At 43.9% G+C, this 21,447-nt stretch overlaps 1 protein-coding gene and 1 long non-coding RNA gene across 2 annotated transcripts in view; one reads left to right on the top strand and one right to left on the bottom strand.

The window, feature by feature from the left end:
* LOC309973468 overlaps positions 1-21,447 on the bottom strand; it is a 470,361-nt gene that overhangs the window by 154,298 nt on the left and 294,616 nt on the right. The window lies entirely within an intron of this gene.
* BMP2 (bone morphogenetic protein 2) lies at positions 10,097-19,197 on the top strand. Its single transcript, XM_082857284.1, has 2 exons — positions 10,097-10,446; positions 18,057-19,197. Exons 1-2 carry the CDS (start codon positions 10,104-10,106, stop codon positions 18,899-18,901), a joined length of 1,188 nt encoding a protein of 395 aa, XP_082713410.1. The 5' UTR covers positions 10,097-10,103; the 3' UTR covers positions 18,902-19,197.

Here is a 21,447-nt window from a genome sequence, read left to right as displayed (position 1 = left end):
AGACGAAGAAGCTCTAGGTATTAATTACAATGTTAAAATACACTATTCCGCTAGGAGATTCCTTCTTGTAAAAAGCAAATGACCACACAAAACTCCAACAAAGCCAATTATACAAACTTGTTATTGATTTTGATAAGCCTCCCAGAGAACTTCTACTATTTCATGAACTATTTGGAGATACTTTTCACATACTGCTAAATCCTTCTCTTTCACTCATTTACTCAACCTCCTCAGTACTCCTACCTCAGTTCCATGCAGCCCCCTCCCCACTTCACTCTTCTTCTATACCTGTCATCTAGAAACATCGCCAAGGAGCTCTTGCTAATTCTCAGTCTCTCAGTTGTCCCCCAGACCTCACAAGCATTAGGACTGTGGACATGATTCCTCTTCTGAAAGTTCTTCTCTGATGAATTCTAAGACAAATTACTATTGTCTGTTTTTCACTTCTCTGAAACTTTTCCTTCTACATCTATGCCCTTCCTTGGCAATCTTTTCCTCTCCAAATGGTTAAGCCTTAGCTCAGAAATCTGCAATGCACCTAATCCTTTTCCTGAATTCCAGGACCACCTGCTCTAGACTTCCACGAGGATATTTGACCAGAGCCTCATAGGTAATTCCAAAAAGAACCACCCCTGCATCTCCCATCTGGCTTCTGCACACACTCCTATCTGTTAAGGGCACCACTAGGTTTTTGTCACCTGGGCTCCTAACCCTATAGATATTGTTGATTCTTCCCCTACCCAACGACATTGTTTTGTTCTTCATGCGGACTTCAGGCCCCCATTACCACCTGAGTGTATAATTACAGAAGCTACTATCCAGTTCCTTCATCTCCAGTCTCTGTCTGTACTCTCTACTCCTACCACTATACTCCACCAAATATGACATTGGTTTTCCTAACATGCACCTCCAACCAGAGCACTCCTCTGGTAAAATCATTTCACAGTGATCCATTTACATGGGATAGAGTTCAAACTCCTTAGACTAGCACTCAAGAGTCTTGAGGTCCTGAAGTGTGCTTATGTTTCAAAATATACTAAATATCGGTACCCAGATCCACTCTTCACCTTGTTCTGTGCCTGAGAGGCTGATCTCTATGGCTGCATGGACTGACATTTCCAGCCTCTACAGGATCCCCTCCCCTTGAGTATGATCTGGATGTACGGATATAACGGAGGGATATTACTCCCCTTATTAGGTTATGTTGTATGGCAATGAGTGATGGGATTTTTGCAGATGTAATTAAGGTCCCTAATCAATTTAATTTGAGCTAATCAATGGGGAGATTATGCTGGGTAGGCCTAGTATAATCAGGTAAGTCTTTTCTTTTTTTTTTTTTACTTTTTATTTTATATTGGAGTACAGCCGATGTGTTGTGATAGTTTGTGATAGTTTCAGGTGCACAGCAAAGGAACTCAGCCATACATATACATGTATCCATTCTCCCCCAAACTCCCCTTCCATCCAGCCTGCCACATAACATTGAGCAGAGTTCCCTGTGCTATACAGTAGGTCCTCGTTGGTTATCCATTTTAAATATAGCAGTGTGTACACGTTGATCTCTTTTAGAAGACAGTCTAGTAGTCAGAGATTTCTCCTGCTGGCATTGATGATCATGAGTGAGTTCTGCTGCTGCAAGGTCATGGATTCTGCCAACAACCCCATAAGCTTAAATGAGTACCCTGAGCCTTAAATGAGGCTGCAGTCCTGGCCACCAACTTGACTGTAGCCTTGTGAGATCCTTGGTAGAGAACCAGCTAAATTGCTCTGGATTGCTGACCCACATGAGATAAGAAATGGGCATGAAGCCACTAAGTTTGTGGCTATCTGTGCTCATTTAACATCTGTTACACAGCAATAGCTAACTAATACCCTTGTCCTTCTGGGCAAATTAGGTCAATAGAATATATCAAGATTGTTCAGAGAGTAGGAGGAAAGAGATCTTGAGATACTTATTCTCCCTACCAGCTTCTTGCCAGCTGACACCCTACCAGAGCTCCCCACTGCCCCCAACTTCTGCCAATGGCTTCTCTTTAGCTACAGCCATCTCAGGGAGCTAGTAACTGTCCCTCCTGTGCCCCTATAGACTTAAGGTTGGTAAAGCCTCTGGTTTGGATTCCTAATGTAGGGCCAGAGCACTTCACTATCCCTGGTTATTTTTCCTCAACTCTCCCCACACCTTGAGTAAACGTCCCTTTGTTAAATTCTTTTTTAAAGAATGTTATTACTATTACTTTCATGCTGGGATCCTACCTAAAGAATAAACTTACCTCCTAGTATCTTATCCAAATCCACCTCCAAATCTAAACTACCAGCCATGCTCCACAGAACACAATCTGACATTTTCCCACCTGATGTCTTGCCTTTGGGTTGCTTCTACTGTCTAGAATCTAGAGACTGTTGGCATGATGGGGGAAGAAAATCCAAACAAACAAAAACATGAGTTCTAGAACAAACTACTGACTGTGCTCCTTGCTACCTGTGTGACCTTGGGAAACTGTCTTAACCTCTCTAGGCAGTTTCTTTATCTGTAAGATGGGCGTAATAATACCCACTGAGCAAGGGTCTTGTGATGATTAAATGAAAAAATAAGTAGAAAGCATCTAGTACATGAAACTCAGTAACTAAAGGTGTTGGTGGAAATTCTGCTGCTGCTAATGCTTTCATTCATAAAGACACCTACTGATCCTACTGAAATTTTACACACCCTGAATTTTTCTCTCAAGTTCTCTCACATCTATGAATTTAGTGAGTCCACTTTTCAGAAATGAGATTGCTCTCCATTAAACCTATAGAAATTGTTTCTCACTTCTCTTATTAAAGTTCTTACTTCATATGTCTTATATTCATTTACCTGCAAACATGTCCCATTGTTAGGGAAACACTGACTGAAACTGCCCACCCTGGCCAGGCACCACAGTAACCATTTTCACGAGTTATTTTACAATAGGAGGTCCTGGTAAGGAACAGGGAACTAATAAGCCACCACAAACTGGAAGAATTCAGGAAAGTCAAAAGGAGACGCAAGTCCGTATGTCCTGCCAACCTCCTGTGTTAATTACGTTATGAAGAGTCAAAGATAACATTTCTCATTATCATCCTCGCTGGAATCCATGTTGGTTGAGCCATGCATGTGCCACCAGGAAGGACCCTGAGTCAGAACAACAGACAAGAGACAAACCAAAAACTAATCTCATCACCATAAAACCTGAGACGGCAAACCACATGGCAGAGCAGTCCTCCTGGTTTCACTTCCCCTGCTGCTCTCCGCCCCTGGGCGCCCCTTTCCAATAAAATCTCTTGGTTTGTCAGCACAAGTGTCTCCTCAGACAATTCATTTCCGAGTGTTAGACAAGATCCCACTCCCGGGCCCTGGATGGGGTCCTACTTCCTGCAACACCATCTCTTCTGCTGAATTCTAAATGCATTATGGGCAGAGATTTTGTATCTTTGTATTTTCTGGGCCCAAAGTGGACAGTTCCATGGCCATAATAGCTGCTCAAGCATATTTGCAGACTGGATATGTAAAGAGAAATATTATCATTGACTCTTCACAATATAATTAACACAGATTTTAATATCATTGACAAGATATGCAAATATATTGATATGAATATAATAAAATAATATTTAATGGATATCTAAAACAACATATTAGGAAGCTTATAATTATTTTTCAGAAGCGTGTGCTCATTTAACATTGATTTTTGCTGTCTGCCAAGTACAAAAGAAAATAACATGAAACAAAACGAATCTTCCAAGAACCACCGACATTAAATTGCATGTGTGTAGTAATTCAAATTGGGCAAATTTTGTTGTCTTGACACATGTATTCTCACTTATTTTTCACTACAGCTCTGTGAGGAGATAAGCAGTTAATCTCTACATATTATTCATGAGGGAGCTGAGACTATCAGAATTTGTTATTGGCTTAATCAACCTCAGTGGTAAACTTTCTGATGATAAAAGCTGTTAGAAAAGAAAAAGAAGAAGAAAAGCATACGAAGTCTATCTCAAAATCAGGCCATAAAATTTCAGGCAGAAGGCCAAGAAATACATTTAAAGATACATAGAGTAAGTAGCAATCGAAACCTTGTGTTTGTATGGCAGTTTTTACTTCTCCAAGTCCACACATGCTAAGCATTTGACCTTTATCATGCCATCTGAGGCAGGTAGAACATATCTATTTACCCCGATTAATAGATGAGGCCAAGAGGTGGCCATTTTAAATTCAGCCATCCAAACCAGAATTAAAATGTAAGTCACCCAACTATGTCTTGGGCCATAAGCAACATGTGTATAGAGCACCTACTATGCGTATCCTACAATACAATACAATCTAGTTAAATGCATAAAATTTATTGTCTCTAAATTTTTAAGGAGTAGTCAGTATTTGCCTGAAAGGAATAACCCAGACTCAGAACACTAGGCCTACTAGTTGGCAAATAAGTCACTTTACCCCACCCATCCTTCCACCACATCTAATTATACATCACATAGGTAAAAGTTAAAAGTTTGATTGACCACATGCTGCTCTTTGCTGTGGCTCCTGGTTCCTGTGAAAGAACTTCATCCAGGTGAAGTAAGTGGAATTGCTGTTAAGTGTCACACTAGTTACAAGGTGACAGGTATGCTAACAAGCCTAGAGGTTTCCCTGAGGAGTTGTTGTAGGTTTCAGTGGAATAACAATTACAAGGTAGATGGATCATTTCATGCCTGCTGTGACCTTTACAATATATGAGAGTCATTATTTTAATGTTAATTTGCATAATGGTAGGTCTGAAAGAACAATGGTGAATGCTAATAGCTGCAGGATGCAATAAAATTAAACATCATCTGGGCTGAACTGCTAAAGGAAAAGTTGCCAAAGTATGACTGTTCAAGCACTTAATTTCATCCCAGGTCATGTCCACATTCAATCAAATGCGATTTCTGGTATCTCTTGAAAAACTGGCAATAAGTGACTGGAAGGGAATAGCAGCAACCTCCTTTATATAGAATCCTAACCTGGTAGGCTTTGCTTTTTTTTTTTTTTTTTTTTTTTTTTTTTTTGCGGTACACAGGCCTCTCACTGTTGTGGCCTCTCCCGTTGCGGAGCACAGGCTCCGGACGCGCAGGCTCAGCGGCCATGGCTCACGGGCCCAGCCGCTCCGCGGCATGTGGGATCTCTCCCGGACCGGGGCACGAACCCGTGTCCCCTGCATCGGCAGGCGGACTCTCAACCACTGCACCACCAGGGAAGCCCGGCTTTGCTTTTTTACATAACTTGTGTGTCCCCTTTGAGGGAGTTGAATTTTCAGCTACCATCACCTTCCCCAAATGACCCTTGACCCCAACTTTCACCACTCCCCACATCTGGCACATACACTAAATTTGATACACCCAGAAAGAATGACTCTCACCTTATGGGCTGAAAAACTTGCAATAAACCTTTGAAGAAGGTAGCATGGACCATGGCTAGCAGCAAGTGATATTTTCAAGGGAAATAGACACTGTCACCTCAAAGTAATAACCCTGCATTCTGAGTTGCAGGTGGGAAGGTAGCTGTGCAGAAAGAGAATAAAAAGAGGTCATCTCCATTTAAATTTATTGTTTCAAACTACTCCTAATGCCTAGAAAATGGGTAGGTTCGATCATCCTGTACTTCGCACCCCAAATCAGTCTTTTCAGATTATTTATTTACTTACATATTTACTTCTTTATTTATTGACTTCTTTCTCCCAAGCGTTCAAACTCATTTCCACCACAAGAGGGCAGCCATCTCTAAAAAACAGCCAGAGAGCCTGGATCTTAAGAGAAATAGGGCCAACATTTAGGAAGTTATGCTTGGGCAGGGCATTCAGCAGCCCCTGGGTAATCACATATCACACACAAGAGGTTCTGTGATGGGCAACACTGAAATGGGATAGAGTGTCCAGAAGTGCCAACTTTCCCTCCGATTCTTGATGATCAAAGATTATTTCACAGACTGACTAGGCTCCCAAGTTATGAAAGCCTGCAGCTGTGAGACATCCTTGATGTCAACACCAAAGATTTATTTTTCATCCTTACTTGAGGCACATTCAATAGCTGTCAGCTTTCTCCTCCTCTTTAAAAGCTACACACTGATTTAGGTTTCATATAAGTTTTGTTTTGTTTTTTAAATCTCACTGATGACAGAAACTATTGTTAACTCCTCAATTAAACTTGATAGGGAAGGAAATTGTTTCAGAAGCACAATAAACACTTTCTGACTTAAAGTGTCTGTGAAGAGAACATGTTCTCTTGCCAACTTGTTTGGTGTCCAATGATTCAGAGTGGCAAACAGCTTCCATAGTGCATTTTCAGGGAAAAATAGTACCATGTTCCTGAATATTTTGTCCCTCATTTCCCCCCCCCCATTTATTTTCCTAGTAGGCAGTCTTCCTCATAAATACCTTATTTGACCTTTATACTTGCAGAAACAGCGAGTGCCTAATTCCCCTCTGTGAGTTACTAATCCGATTTACGTGAGCGGAACCTAGAATTATTTTAGCTTTCCGACTGAAAAAATAATACACATGGATAATAGATTGTTATGAGTTCCTGCTTCAGGCTTTTCTCTTTCTGCTCTGCAGGCTGAAGGGTCTGTGCAAGAGAACTTGATTTTGCCCATCTGGCCTTTTCCAAAACTTTTCTCCCTTTGGGTAAACTTGTTGAGCTGTGCATGGGGGGTCCTGGAATCCTGGAAAGGATTGAAAGCCTTAGCCTTGAAATTTGTGGTGCAGCAGATTTGGGGACTCTCTCAGCTGAGGAAGACAAGTCACTTGACCACATGTCACAGATCAGCTGCTGGGGCCTGGTGTAAGTGGGTGGGGCAGAAGGTTCTAAGGTCTCAGACCAGAATTGTCCTGTCTGCTTGGCTCACACTGTGCGTTATTTTACCTTCCTCTGAGTTGCCTCTGAGCTGGGCAAGATAAATATCACAAGGTATGAAGTGATTGCTACCGTAAGAAGAAATAAAATCCCTCTCATCCTCTCTCTCTCTCTCTCTCTCTCTCTCTCTCACACACACACACACACACACACACACACACACGTGGACGTAAACAGAGTCCACAATGCACATGTCACGTATAGCAGGACATCCATTTCACATAGACATAAGTTTACAGAAATGTGTGGTTTCGTTAGTACATATTTACATATATGAATATTTGTGTATTACATATATACTTATTGGAGTAATAGTGCACATTTATATAAATACATTTACATATGTAAATGAATACATCTCTCTGTGTTAAAGTTTAAGTAACACCCAATGTCCAATCTCTAGTTTTGTTTTAATTCTCCTCCCACCCCGGGGAAACACAGAAGTGTGTACCCCAAGCCTATGCCAAGGTGCCTTGTAACTTGGTTGAGTTCTTCTTTTAATCGACTATTATTGAACATCTTCAAACTGAAAGTTGAATAACGGGCCGGGAGGGGAAATAAGGCCCGACCCAGCATTCGTCCGGGATTTCGCTCCCGGAGCCCCAGCCAGCGGCCGCCGCTCCGACGGATCTCCCCTCTGAGGGCAGGGGCTGGAGCCGCGAGCGCCCCCTCTGCGGCCGCGAGTCCCCGCCCTCGGCCCCACCCCGCCGCGGCTGTCCCGGCGCGCCGTCCACACCCCTGCTCGCTGCTCCCGCCCGCTCGGGGATCCCCGGCGAGCCGCGCCACCGAGGGGGAGGTGTTCGGCCTCGGCCGGGAGGGAGACGGCAGGCGGCGTCCCCTTTAAAAGCCGCGAGCGCCGCGCCACGGCGCCGCCGCCGCCGTCGCCGCCGGAGTCCTCACCCCGCCGCGCCGCGCTGCGCCCGGCTCGCGCTGCGCCCGCCGCTCTGCTTCCCACACCCGGCCGGGGATTGGCAGCCGCCGCCGGACATCGGCCGCCACAGGCTCCGCCGCCCACACTGACGACCTAGGCGCTAGCGCCTTGCGGATTACTGCGGGCTCCGAGGCACCCGCGCCCGCAGACCCTGCGCGGGTTGGAGCACCCGGCCGTGCGCGCCGCTGCGCCGTGGCCTCGGCTGCCCGGGCCAAGCCGGAGCCTAAGACCGGCGTGCAGAGCGCCGGGGAGCCGGGAGCCGAGCCCGAGCCCCGCGATGCCGATCACCTCCCGCCGTTGCTCGGGGGCCTGGGACGTGCCGGCCGAGGTGTGATCGTACCCCAGGCTGGCCACAAAGGGCACAGCGGCTTGGCCCGGGGGCGAGGAGAGCGAGGGGAGAGCGCAGCCACCCGCTTCGGCAGCCCGAAACTCGGCTCGACTCTCTGGAGAATGCGCCCGAGGACGCCGGAGCGCCGGAGCCGCGGTGGTTTCAACTGGCTAGCGCTAATGGGGGTGCACTGGAGGAAGGCAGAGTGATGCGGGGGGGCAACTCGCCCGGCACCAAGATCGCCGCTGCGCCCTTCCCCGGACCCGGCGTCTCCCAGGATGGCTGGCCCGAGCCATGGGCCCCGGCGGAGCTAGCGCCGAGCGCCCGACCCTCGCCCCCACAGTCCCGGAGCCAGCCCCCCGCGGGGCCACGCGTCCCGCGGGCTCTGGTTCCTAAGGACGACGACAGCACCAGCTTTTCCTTTCTCCCTTCCCTTCCCTGCTCCGCACTCCTCCCCCTGCTCGCTGTTGTTGTGTGTCAGCACTTGGCTGGAGACTTCTTGAACTTGCAGGGAGAGTAACTTGCGCTCCCCACTTCGCGCCGGTGCCTCTGCCCCAGCGGACCCAGCCTCGCCGCCTGCGAACCCCGCCGCCCCTCCACTCCACCGCTGGGCCCGACCCGAGACGCCTTTCCCTGCGTGCGGAGAGAGACTGCCCGGCCGGCACCCGGGAGGAGAAGGAGGAGGCGAAGGAAGGGAACCCGGTCCCTGCGCCAGGTCCTTCAGCCAGAGCTTTTTCCATGTGGAGGCTCTTTCAATGGACGTGTCCCCGCGTGCTTCTTAGACGGTCTGCGGTCTCCTAAAGGTAGACAACGTGGGCCGAGGCCGGGGCTGTGGGTGGGCGCGGGGCCCCGGCGGATGAGCCCCTCCCGGGGCCAGGTTGGGCCGGACGTAAACAGAGCAGGTCCACGTGCAGCCGAGCTCCTGCGGGGATGCCCCCATCCTACCGCCGCCAGGCGACCGTCGGCTTTGCACTCCCGGCTCGCACTTTTCCGCCCCTCCTCCCTCCCTTCTTTTCGGCATTTTATTAGGGCTGTTAACACTTAGATGATTTTATTTTTAAGGCAAAGAAATCCCTTGGAGAGGGTGGCCCCTGGATTTCACCCGTTAGCTGCCAACCTGTACGCCTTGCCGTGGCGATCCCTTCTGACTTTTTCAAGTTTCTCCGGGAGACCTGCTCTCTGTACTCAGAGCTGCGTCCCATTTGGGAAAATATTAGAAGTTGGGATTCTCCCTGTTTGTTTCCAGGAATGCGAGGGGGCAGTTCTCTCGTGCCACCTTGTGCTGACACGGGAATTAATAGATATTAGCCATCTACGTAATCCTATGAAGATACCTGCGTATCTTGACTGCATTGGGGGGAGGGGGTTCGGAGATGGAGTGGCCTGCCCTGACACCTCTGAGGTTAGAGACGTGGGCCACAGGTTGCAAGTGACTTCGGAAGTTGTGCCCCTGAGTTTACTGGCTCTGGAAGTTATAGACCGTGTGTGTGTATCAGGAAGTTCTATACAGTGCCTCTAAGGAAGTCACATGCACCATTTGTGTTTATATGCCAGCGAGCGCTGTGTGATTGGGTTAGTTTAGGGGACGGAGGGGTGTGAGACCAAACGGTGGTTTCCCCAGGTTCCCTGCACAGGCTGTCAGCGTGTCACAGAAAGAAAAGGTGACAGTCACTGACGCGGGGTGGGGGGTGGGGGTCAAATTTTGTCAGACGGATTGAGAATGGAATGGGAGGGTGAAATCCATCTGGCTCAGGAACTAAGGGTCTTCCATTCTCCTAAACGTTTGAGCTTCAGCTCCTCTGAAGTGTCTCCGCGAGTGTTGTCAGCCGGGTGGGCACCCTGGAGGAGGAAGCAAGGGGACCGAGCGGGAGCCGGGACCGCGGGGGCGGAAGGGGGTAGGGCTGGGCGGAGAACTCCGTGACTCACGTCGGCCCTGTCCTCAGGTCGACCATGGTGGCCGGGACCCGCTGTCTTCTAGCGTTGCTGCTTCCCCAGGTCCTCCTGGGCGTTGCGGCCGGCCTCATTCCCGAGCTGGGCCGGAGGAAGTTCGCGGTGTCTGCTGGCCGGTCTTCGTCCCAGCCCTCGGACGACGTCCTGAGTGAGTTCGAGTTGCGGTTGCTTAGCATGTTCGGCCTGAAGCAGAGACCCACCCCCAGCAGGGGTGCCGTGGTGCCCCCCTACATGCTGGACTTGTACCGCCGGCACTCGGGCCAGCCTGGCGCGCCCGCCCCGGACCACCGGCTGGAGAGGGCAGCCAGCCTCGCCAACACCGTGCGCAGCTTCCACCACGAAGGTGAGGCTTGGAGCCGGGGCGCGGGGGCGGAGACGGGGGCGGGGAGTCGTCCATCCAAGCGCCCCACAGTGGGCAGACAGCAGGCGTCCCTGGAAGGGCAGCTTGGCCGGGGCGCTGCAGACGTTTCCATGTTTGCCTCTGTAAGAACCTTTACGAACCTGACATTCACTCACTGCCTGTGTGGCGGGAGAGCCAGGGATTCCCCTTTGGTAAAGCTGCACCCTTTTCCTGGCTTGCAGCCAGAAGAGCGACTCCTCCTCCAGGAACTGGAGAGAAATCAAGTGATGGGGAAGATGAGGGCAAAAGGCTTGCCCCTAGTCAGCTAAACGTGCAAGAATTCCATAGTAGAAGAATGAGGAGGGGGGCAGATTGGGATCTCTTTAGGTCTGTTTGGAAGCCTTTGCTCTATAAATCTGCTTCTCTTGCTTAAGCCGGGGTTTCAAGCATGACAGAGCCAAGGGCAGAATTTTCAGAGATAGTATTGAAAAATCAAAGCCCAGGGCTCCAATGTCTTTCTAATTTACAGTAGATCTGGATCTGGTTTGGAAGATTTCAAATCCCTATCTAATCCTCGTGGGAGATCAATTCCACAATCAATCTTATTGTTTCCACAATGACTTTCTTGTCTTGTGCTTAAATCTGAGATGAACTCCGGAGTAGAGACAAGGCTAGCCTTCAGATAAAAGCTTTTGCAGCAACTGCCTGTTTTCCTTCATGTGCACTGAAATGTGGGTTTTTTTTTTTCTTTTATGATACTGGATGTGGTTCTTTTAAGGTAGGATGTTTATACTTGTTTCATCAGAAAGGCATTTAGTGGATTTGAAATGTCTTAGAGCAGCTAGTGAGATCTGTTGTACCCAAGTTCTTAGGGCAATTGGTCAAAAATATTTTCCACTTCAATTCTTTTTCTACACTTTTAAATGCTCCTTTGGCTTAACACATTCTAAACGAGCTCAGGTTCGTTCAAGTTCTAGAGAATGGTCCAAAGATGTATATCACAGAGCAGCCACTTGTAGGATATCAGGGAACTGGGATATTGTTCTGGTTTTCTTGCCTTGCCTTGCTGAGGTGGTCAATTTCAAGTGGAAATCTACCCTCTGATATAAACAAATCAGTAGTGTCACAGCCAGGCCTTTTCTGCCAGTGTGAAGGAGAACTTATACTTGTGAGAACAGCAGTCAATAGTGGGAAGGGGTCCTAAAGGCCGGTCACATAACAAAAGGGACTTCATCAAGGCAGCTATACATAGTGAAGGGGACATGAATTGAAAAATCAATTCATTTTTCAGCATATTTCTAAGTGAGGTGCTGTCTGCTAGCAGAAATCATATTTGAAAGGAAATAAGATCTCATTTTACTCCTTCAGGATTCATCCACTGAAAGCAGAAGTTGTCTGTTGTCATGCAGAAATGTTCTTGTTCCTGTACATTCGGTCATCACCACCTTGGGGAGATTATAGATCCAGCTCATCATTCCCAGCTGCTGCTGATTAGAATTGTTTCTCTGGATAGAAAAGTAATAAGAATTGCTATTTCAGCCACCTCTCCTGGAGATATAGCATGGAAACCATTCTGAACTTTATTTTTAAGGCCAAGAAGGCACTGTGTGTGTCTCTTAGAACTTTAAAGGAAGATAGATCATTTAAGGCATTTGACACCTAAAAACGTTCAGTTGCATGAGGATTCCATCAGTGAAGTCTGCATATTTCTCCTTCCTCTGGAAGTGGCTCGACCAAAACTAAACAGTCTAGAACTTATTGGAGTGTATAATTTTAACTTAAAGAGCATGCTTGAGTTTATAAGTCAGAATTTATGTCTTTAAACGTGTAAATGTTATGCACCAAATAGTGCAGAAGTTACCAACTTGCTTAAAATCAAGTTGCAATAATAACTTCAGATCTTTATGAAATTAGATAATAAAAAAAAAGCTATGTAATGTTTGCCCCAAATTTCAACAAACCCATTCCTTTTCTTCTTAAGACTAGCATATAATCATTAAGCTACAAATTGCCCTTTTTTGAAGACCGTTTCATTTTTACGTAAACCAGAATTTGGTTTTTGTAAATATCCTTGTTTATAAAACATCCATGCATGGCACTAAAAAATCTTTTAATAAACCATGTGATTAAGGCTGCAGGTTTAAGAGCAGAATTTGGTTCCTAGAGCCTTTGTGGATGTTTTTTTGGTAAAGGACCTGATTATAAGAATTACCTGTTGGTTTTATTTGCGGGTGGGATCTGGGTGATTTGGCGAAATACAAGACAAGAAGTATCATGATGGCATTCTTTCAACCAATGTGTGAAGACAATGGGTCTACATCATAGGTGATCTGACACAGAAATTATCAGTTGTGATTTCTCCTATTAAGCTTTGTCTAGTCCTTTCTCCAGTGGCTTTTATTTGGGAGAGCCCAAGCGCTGGAAAATTTTTCTTTTTTCAAAGTTGTTAAAAAGTGCTTCGGAACTGCCACTGAGGATAGAAAAATCACTTCTTCAACTGGAAACAGTGTTTTGTATTTTGCTTGTAGTTAAAAACACATTGAAATTGGTTGACTTGATTGGCCTTGCAAAAAATCTTCATTCTTTCCTGTCAGATTGGAATATGGAAGGACCACGCGCTCGCTCTCCAGACTCTGAAGGACACAGTTCTCTTTTTGCCCAAAATAACTGAATTATTTGCCTCTATGACTGAAGCTTTGAAATAGAGATTAACCCCGTTCCCACAAATGTAATTTTCTTGAAAATATTCATTTAAAAGTAAAGTTCAAGAAACAACCACTGCTCTGTGATGGAGCACTGGTATCACAAATTCCCAGTGCAACCAAAGGATTTGGACACATACACCCCCCCAAACCAGTGCTCACTTGGGGTGCTTCCCTAGTGTCCCCAGGTATTTCATTGTGATTGTGAAAGGCCCCCTTTAGGTAGAACAGGTATTCTATTTGGAAATGCTCATAGAGATTGAGGCTTTGGTGCCCAGAGATAGTTCTTGCACTTATGTTTTCCATTTTGCCTCGTTTTTAGTGGTTCCTCTGTTCCCCCTTGATCCCTCCTCATTGAGCTATTTTGTCTTTTTAAGACTTTCCCTTTGTGTGTTTCACCAAATAAGCAACAATAAGAGGGCCCTGGATCATTCCAAAGGTGTTGGAGCTAAGAGAGTGGGTAGAGGCCAAATCAGGGTTGGTGACAACGACCATGCTCTTTCTTTTAGCTGCCATCTCCTTTGTTGTCTTTGTTTTTTTAACTGATTCATTTTAACCTTTTGTATTTTATCGTTGTTTTTCTCCTTGATACATCAATTCTCTAACCATTATTTTATATTTTGGAAAATTTTATTTATTATTCTCCACTACTTTCATTTTATTTCAGGGCAGTGATTTCCAACCTTACTGATTTACTAGAACATTCCCAGGTTTTTATTGTTGTTTTCTTAATGGACATTTTTTGTCTAAAGAGTGTTGCAAAATTCTCAAAATGTAATGACAACTCACTTTTTGCTAAAACCCATCAAAACTTGTCCTCATCATACTGTAGGACAAACAGGCAGTCACAAAATATCAGTGGTTCCACACAAGATCTGTATGTCCCAGTGGCCCCTGCCACTTTACCTTTCTGCTTTACTTTTCTGTTCTGTCTGCTTCTTCCACCATTTCTATCCCTTTAACTGGGACAGAACTTGCCCTACCGTTATCACTGTGTTAAATATAAATCTGCCTCTAATGGTTTTGACTTTTGCTTGAGTTTTTGACTCCTCCCCTATGTTAGATGGTGCCGTCTAGTGGCCAGAAACTTGGGAGCTGCAGTAGACTCAAGTTCATAGCTATGTTCTTAGTTTACTAGCTCTGTGACCTTAGGAAAATCACATAACCTCTCTGAGCTCCAACTATTTCATTTACAAAATGGAGCTAGTAACAGTTCCTCTCTAACTGATTTGTCATAAGGTAATTCATATAAAGCTCTTAGTGCCAGACCTGGCACAAACAACCATTCAGCACACTTGCTGTCATTATCGTGATGACTTGTTTCTTTATGTCCTATTCTCCCCTGGTCTAGGGAAGAGGAGGCCAAAGTGGACCTAGGCTAGCTGAGGGAATTCAATCTTGTCTTTTTGAATGTAGATGAATAATTGACAGCGTAGATGATTAAGTTAGAACTTCACTTTTTGGAGGAGAGGTCAAATGTCATTGTTGCCTTATTTTTCTTTACTTTCCCACATTTTTGTAGCCATAGCTCCATCTATTTGGATAAGAACTTAGAGGTTCAAGAACCCATGTCTAAGATAGGCTGGAATCCTCAGATCCCTTGGCAAGTGCAGCTTATTCAATAAGGGTTATTTACAGAGAATTAATAATTGTATATACCTCCAGAAAAGCATACATTACCTACTTAGGTAAATACTCCATATTTTCAGAATCCCTAGGCTTGTGGTGATTTGCAGATTCTTTACTTCATTTCAAAACGTTCAGATTTTTTTCTGCCTTCTAGAAAAATTTCATGTTCCCTTGAAGATCAAAGGAGAGGGTAGTAGGTACCCTAACCTTGGTCAGTTGTTTTCCTGGGTTTGGGGGTTCCTATGACTTTCTGACTTATCTCTGTGACCAGAGTCTGCAGTCAGGGATCTTGTCATGGAGGCCTTTGTATTAAGGAGGGATAGTGGTCCTTCAGGGATTAGGCTGACTGAGATGAAACTGCACAGTTGGAGAGGAATCTTCACATTACTTGTTAATGTTTAATAGTGTAATTTTTTCCTTTGCTAAGTGATTATCCTTTTGGCCACTTACCTCCAATGAGATTTTGAAGCACATGAAACTGCTTTTTTATAGGTTAAATCCAGTTGAATGGTGGTAGTTTTGTATAATTCAGTCTCATATTAGTCTTTTGGAGGGTTATTGTTCTATTTAATGCCCCTTTTATACCCATCCTCTTTACTTCATTTACTTGTCTCTCGTGCTTACCTGGGAGATTGTTCCTTCATCCTCCTCCTGGCTGTGTGTGTCTCTGTGTGTGTGTGTGTGTGTGTGTGTGTGTGTGTGTGTATGATTTCTCTGGGCACCTTTGTTAATACAGCTGTTCCCCAAAGGCCCTGGATAATGTGCCGTTTCTTCCTCTCCTTAAAAGAAGAAAGAGCGCTTTTAGGTGTGCCGGGAGCAGCGAAGTCAGTTGCCCGGGTCCAGGCCTTGGCTTTGTGTCATTGTGTCTGATGGGTGTGCAGATTTTTAGGTCACTCTTCTTTTCTCTGGTAGCTGGTGGCTTCTCTGCTGAAAGAATGCCTTCAGGGGAAACATCAGAGGGCTCCTGAATTGCAGGGAGGAAAGGAAAGAAGGGGCTAAACACAACCCTTGATACTTGTTGGAGCCACAGAGGAGAGCTCTGGTTGATTGGTGGGAGGATTATTTTAAAAATAGTGCCTGGCCAGAAGTACCATTAGCCAGCAGCGGGGTTTAGAGCGGCTCCCCAAAGGTATCCGTACGGGTACCGGTTAGCAGGCTTGAGGGGACCGTGGGGGACTCCCTTCTTGGCCTGATGGTCTCCCTGTCCAAGGAGAGGAGATTTAGATATTTCTGTTATGAGTCTGGCTGCTCACCCCTGGCCTCAAGTCTTACTCCTTGGCCAACGCTAATGGTTCTTCTATTCATTTCTATATTATTTAACAAAAAGGCACTTTAAAATATGTTCCTGGGGCTTCCCTGGTGGCGCAGTGGTTGAGAGTCTGCCTGCCGATGCAGGGGACACGGTTTCGTGCCCCGGTCCGGGAAGATCCCACATGCCGCGGAGCGGCTGGGCCTGTGAGCCACGGCCGCTGAGCCTGCGCGTCCGGAGCCTGTGCTCGGCAACGGGAGAGGCCGCAACAGTGAGAGGCACGCGTACTGCAAAAAAAAAAAAAAAAAAAAGTTCCTGGCAATTTATACTTGCATGTGAAAAACGTTCTTTAAAACCTTTAGCCTCGAAGGGCAGTTCACCAGCTTCCAGCATTACCTCACCTCGGAGCTGCTAGAAATGCTGTATCTCAGGCCCTACCCCAGACTTACCCACTGAATCAGAATCTGCATTTGAACAGTTAAGGTGTCCTATAGGTGTTTTGCACAGAGGTTGAAGTTTGAGAAACGTCCCATTAAAGCATTCCTCCATAATTTGGTATAAACCACCCCTGTTGACCTTAGCTTGCAGTGATGACTGTTGCTTTGATGATGAAGGTTTACACAGGTAGAATCTTTGAGTGAGCGATCTGAAGTGATTATCCTTTGCTAAAATGTCTAAATTTTGTGAACAATGAATAGCCGTTTGGTTCAGGAGAAATACAACCAGAAAATTAATGAAAATATGGTTTCCTCTTATGGTGATGACAGGGCCAAATAGATTTTGTTAGCACTCAGGTTGGATCCTGAATGAAGCAGGTAAAATTTGTTGACAGTGAAATAACAGGATGTGGTAAAGCTAGAAGAAAGTAAACCCAAATATCCCAAATTCTAGTGCTGTTTACTATCAATTTAATAATAATGTGCACCTTTGATGATTTGCAGACTATACATTCAAGGTGCTATGTTATATTTTATTGTTTGCTTGACAAGCAGTACTCCTTAAAATTGAAATTCTGGAATTTTAAATCAGGAAGAACTTTTATGAATAGCCCACTTGAATGACTATTTTAAAATAATGATAATAGATATAAAATGATTATTCTGTAATTAGATTATCCCTTACATCATGAATGTCAATAATGACATTTCTGTAGATTTTTATAAATTTGGGGGAGATTTATCTGTATCCTGTAGCCTATTATTGGGTAGGTGTATAATTTTAATATGGTTTATTTTTTTTTAAAGATAAAGGAATTACAAACAGAAGAGAATTATTTTTTTTTTCCCAAAAGCATCTGCAATGAGATTTTGCTTTTGAGGTCATAAAGAGGTGAGAGAAGAGACAAAGTTGGGAAGTGATTTCTCTTGAAATCATCCAGCCTTAATTACTACAGTGTCCTAGTACCACCCTTACGTTTCCAAAGAAGTAGATCCCTGTAAATGCCTTTGTCTCTGGACTTTTGAGTAAAATAGTAGGGTGTACTTTGCAAAATGTCATCGTTGATGTTGAGTTTCAGAGTCTTTAATTAGGAAACTGAAATCTGTATATCGAGATTTGTAAATCATCTAAATTGCAGAGTAATGTTTTAGAATACTGCTTAAGGGATTGACATTAAAGCCTTTTTCTTTTTAAGAAATGCAATAATTTCCTCAAATCCTCACTCATTAGACCTCTATTAACTATAGTGCTGACTTTTTTTTTTTTTTGCCCTAAAGTCTGTGAATTCCAAAGAAATGCTTCACCATTTCCCCCATCATTATAGCCACCTGGAAGCAGTATTCACGTATTAGATTAAACACGTAACAGTGAATTGTGAAATTTTGTTTCATGGTGTGTATATTGACATAAATGTGTAGAAAAGGGAGGATCATTTCTTTATCTAAAGGGCAAATTTTAACTTTCTGGCTGCAGATTTTTACATGTGTTAAATCAAACCCTGAAGTGATGTATATAAATCCTTATATACAATCAAATTGTCATACTTGCCTTACTGAATGATTTTTCTTTTTTTCTACTTTTTTCCATTAAATTAGAATCTTTGGAAGAATTGCCAGAAATAAGTGGAAAAACAACCCGTAGATTCTTCTTTAATTTAACTTCTATCCCCACTGAGGAGTTTATCACCTCAGCAGAACTTCAGGTCTTTCGGGAACAGATGCAGGAAACTTTGGAAAACAATAGCAGTTTCCATCACCGAATTAATATTTATGAAATTATAAAACCTGCCACAGCCAACTCCAAGTTCCCCGTGACCAGACTTCTGGACACCAGGTTGGTGACTCAGAATGCCAGCAGGTGGGAGAGCTTTGATGTCACCCCTGCCGTGATGAGGTGGACAGCGCAGGGGCTCGCCAACTACGGGTTTGTGGTGGAGGTGGCCCACCCAGAGAACAGCCACGGGGTCTCCAAGAGGCACGTGCGGATTAGCAGGTCTTTGCACCAAGACAAGCACAGCTGGTCACAGAGAAGGCCTTTGCTGGTCACTTTTGGCCACGATGGGAAAGGACACCCTCTCCACCAAAGAGAAAAGCGTCAGGCAAAACACAAACAGCGGAAACGCCTCAAGTCCAGTTGTAAGAGACACCCTTTGTACGTGGACTTCAGTGACGTGGGGTGGAATGACTGGATCGTCGCCCCCCCGGGGTATCATGCCTTTTACTGCCACGGGGAGTGCCCTTTCCCCCTGGCTGATCACCTGAACTCCACAAACCACGCCATCGTCCAGACGCTGGTCAACTCAGTTAACTCTAAGATTCCCAAGGCGTGCTGTGTCCCAACAGAACTCAGTGCCATCTCCATGCTGTACCTTGACGAGAATGAAAAGGTGGTATTAAAGAACTATCAGGACATGGTTGTCGAGGGTTGTGGGTGTCGTTAGCACAGCAAAATAAAATAAAATAAATAAATATATATATATATATTTTAGAAAAAAGCAAAAAAAAAAAATCAAGTTGACACTTTAATATTTCCCAATGAAGACTTTATTTATGGAATGGAATGGAGAAAAAAAAAACAGCTATTTTGAAAATATATTTATATCTACAAAAAGAAGTTGGGAAAACAAATATTTTAATCAGAGAATTATTCCTTAAAGATTTTAAAATGTATTTAGTTGTACATTTTATATGGGTTCAACCCCAGCACATGAAGTATAATGGTCAGATTTATTTTGTATTTATTTACTATTATAACCACTTTTTAGGAAAAATAGCTAATTTGTATTTATATGTAATCAAAAGAAGTATTGGGTTTGTACATAATTTTCCAAAAATTGTAGTTGTTTTCAGTCGTGTGTATTTAAGATGAAAAGTCTACATGGAAGGTTACTCTGGCAAAGTGCTTAGCACATTTGCTTTTTTTTTTGCAGTGCTACTGTTAAGGTCACAAGTTCATGTCCAGAAAAAAAAAAAAAAGTGGATAATCCACTCTGCTGACTTTCAAGATTATTATATTATTCAATTCTCAGGAATGTTGCAGAGTGGTTGTCCAGTCCATGAGAACTTACATCCTTATTAGGTGGAATATTTGGATAAGAACCAGACATTGCTGATCGAATATAGAAACCCCCCACCCCTTAGTTTGCAGAAAGAGTAAAGCAGGACCAATAGAAATAATTAAGAAAAGATGAACCTGCAGGAAAGTGAATGATGGTTTGCTGTTCTTCTTTCCTAAACTAGTGACCCCTTCAAAGGGGCTGGTCTGGCCAAAGTATTAAATAAAACATAAGATTTCGTCATTATTGATATTGTGGTCATGTATATTTAAAATTGATATCTAGTGGCCCTCATGAAGAGTTGAAAATTGATTTGTATTTTACTTTTACCTCACCTAAGAGCTCTTTATGCTCAAAAGGACTCAATTTTCTAACTGCCTCTCCACAGCAAAATTGTTTTCTGCCTACCCCTGTTCTCTGTTCCATCAGCTTGCTTTTCTTTCCAAGGTTATGTGTTTGAACACATTTCTCCAAATGTTAAACCTATTTCAGATAATAAATATCAAAGCTCTGGCATTTCATTCTATAAAGGCCAACCTGTAAGAGAAAATGGTGCATTTGTACAGCGTTCACAAAGATTACCTTGTGTTTGCATTTTTGCTTCTGAGGCTACTCATTTTGGAGGGAGGTAGGGAGAAGGCAAGGAATAGTTGGAAATTTGCAGGCAAGTCATTGGCTAATTCCTAGGAATTAATCAATGATTTAGTATTTCACATGAACCTCTTTGGGGCAGGAAGATTTAAGAGAAAACCGAAGCAACAAAAATCAAGCCAAACCTGGGGAACCCAAGATAAAGTTTCAGAGATGATATCCCATGCAGTAGAGGCAATGGTGCCAAAAAATTAGAAAGGGAAAGTGTCTGAGATCAAGCTTCTACAAGGACATCTGCCAGTTGGACTGAAGCCCAAGCAGAATGAAGTCGAATTAGGCCGCTCAGAATGAACACATACCAGTGGCAGGGCTTCTGTGCTCTGGGTTGAAATCAGACCCAAGGAAGGGTTCGGTGGGTATGCTTGTATGGCCAGGGGACCCACAACCCCACAATTTTACTGGAAGTATTCTAAGGTCAATTTCTAGGACTTTGTGTCACCTCTGATCCTGCTGTGATTGGTGAGGCCTAGTTCTAATTTCCTTTCCTAGCCCTTCCTTGATGTGGCTGAAAAAAAGTGTGTTAGTAAAGGAACAGAGTGTTATCGTCAGATTCTTCCCAGGAATTAACTTGCAATGACCCTGTTACATTTTGGGTTATATTTTGGGTGTGATAGATTTAACCCTCGTTTTGAGATTACGTAGATCATACTTTTCTAAAAAATTAGTACAAGTTATCTTTTATTCCTTCCACTGTTAAAATCTTTTAGTTTCTTTTTATCCCTATTCTATTGCTCTTTATGTATCATTGGTGTTAGACACCCCTGTGGAGGGCGGGATCGTCTTTGTCCCTTGGCATTCTTCACCCTCTCTTGCCATGGGTGTGAGGGGCAGGCTGCACAGTCGTAACATCTTAAAAAATAATAACCCACGTTTTCTCATCTCCAAATACTCTAGATAAGAGTTGTAAAAGTACAGCACAAGAATTTCCATACATTTGGCAGTTCCGTCCCTTTTTATTTCTCTGCTTCATTGGGTCTGATTTTCTCGGTTAAAATGATTCTCAAATGTTCTTTTCTCAAACGGTTCTCAAATGGTTCGTGCATAATATATATGTGTAAATATATATAGACATATATATGTGAATATATATAAATACACAAATATATGTGTAAATATACATACAAATATATGTGTGAATACATATAAATATATGTGTAAATATATATAGACATATATATGTGAATATATATAAATATATACACAAATATATGGGTAAATATACAAATATATGTGTGAATACATATAAATATATGTGTAAATATATATAGACATATATGTAA

The sequence above is a fragment of the Leucopleurus acutus genome (genome assembly GCF_964270905.1).
Source record: "Leucopleurus acutus genome assembly, chromosome: 16".
Classification (NCBI taxonomy): Eukaryota; Metazoa; Chordata; class Mammalia; order Artiodactyla; family Delphinidae; genus Leucopleurus; species Leucopleurus acutus.
Note: the sequence above shows the minus strand (reverse complement) of the source record. Positions and strands in the feature narration are given on the sequence as shown.

What these genes read in the sequence shown, in the direction of transcription:
- BMP2 (XM_082857284.1), top strand. Translation starts at nt 10,104, where the DNA reads ATGGTGGCCGGGACCCGCTGTCTTCTAGCGTTGCTGCTTCCCCAGGTC. An exon ending in GCGCAGCTTCCACCACGAAG is followed by an intron (nt 10,447 to 18,056) that starts GTGAGGCTTGGA and finishes CCATTAAATTAG; the next exon opens with AATCTTTGGAAGAATTGCCA.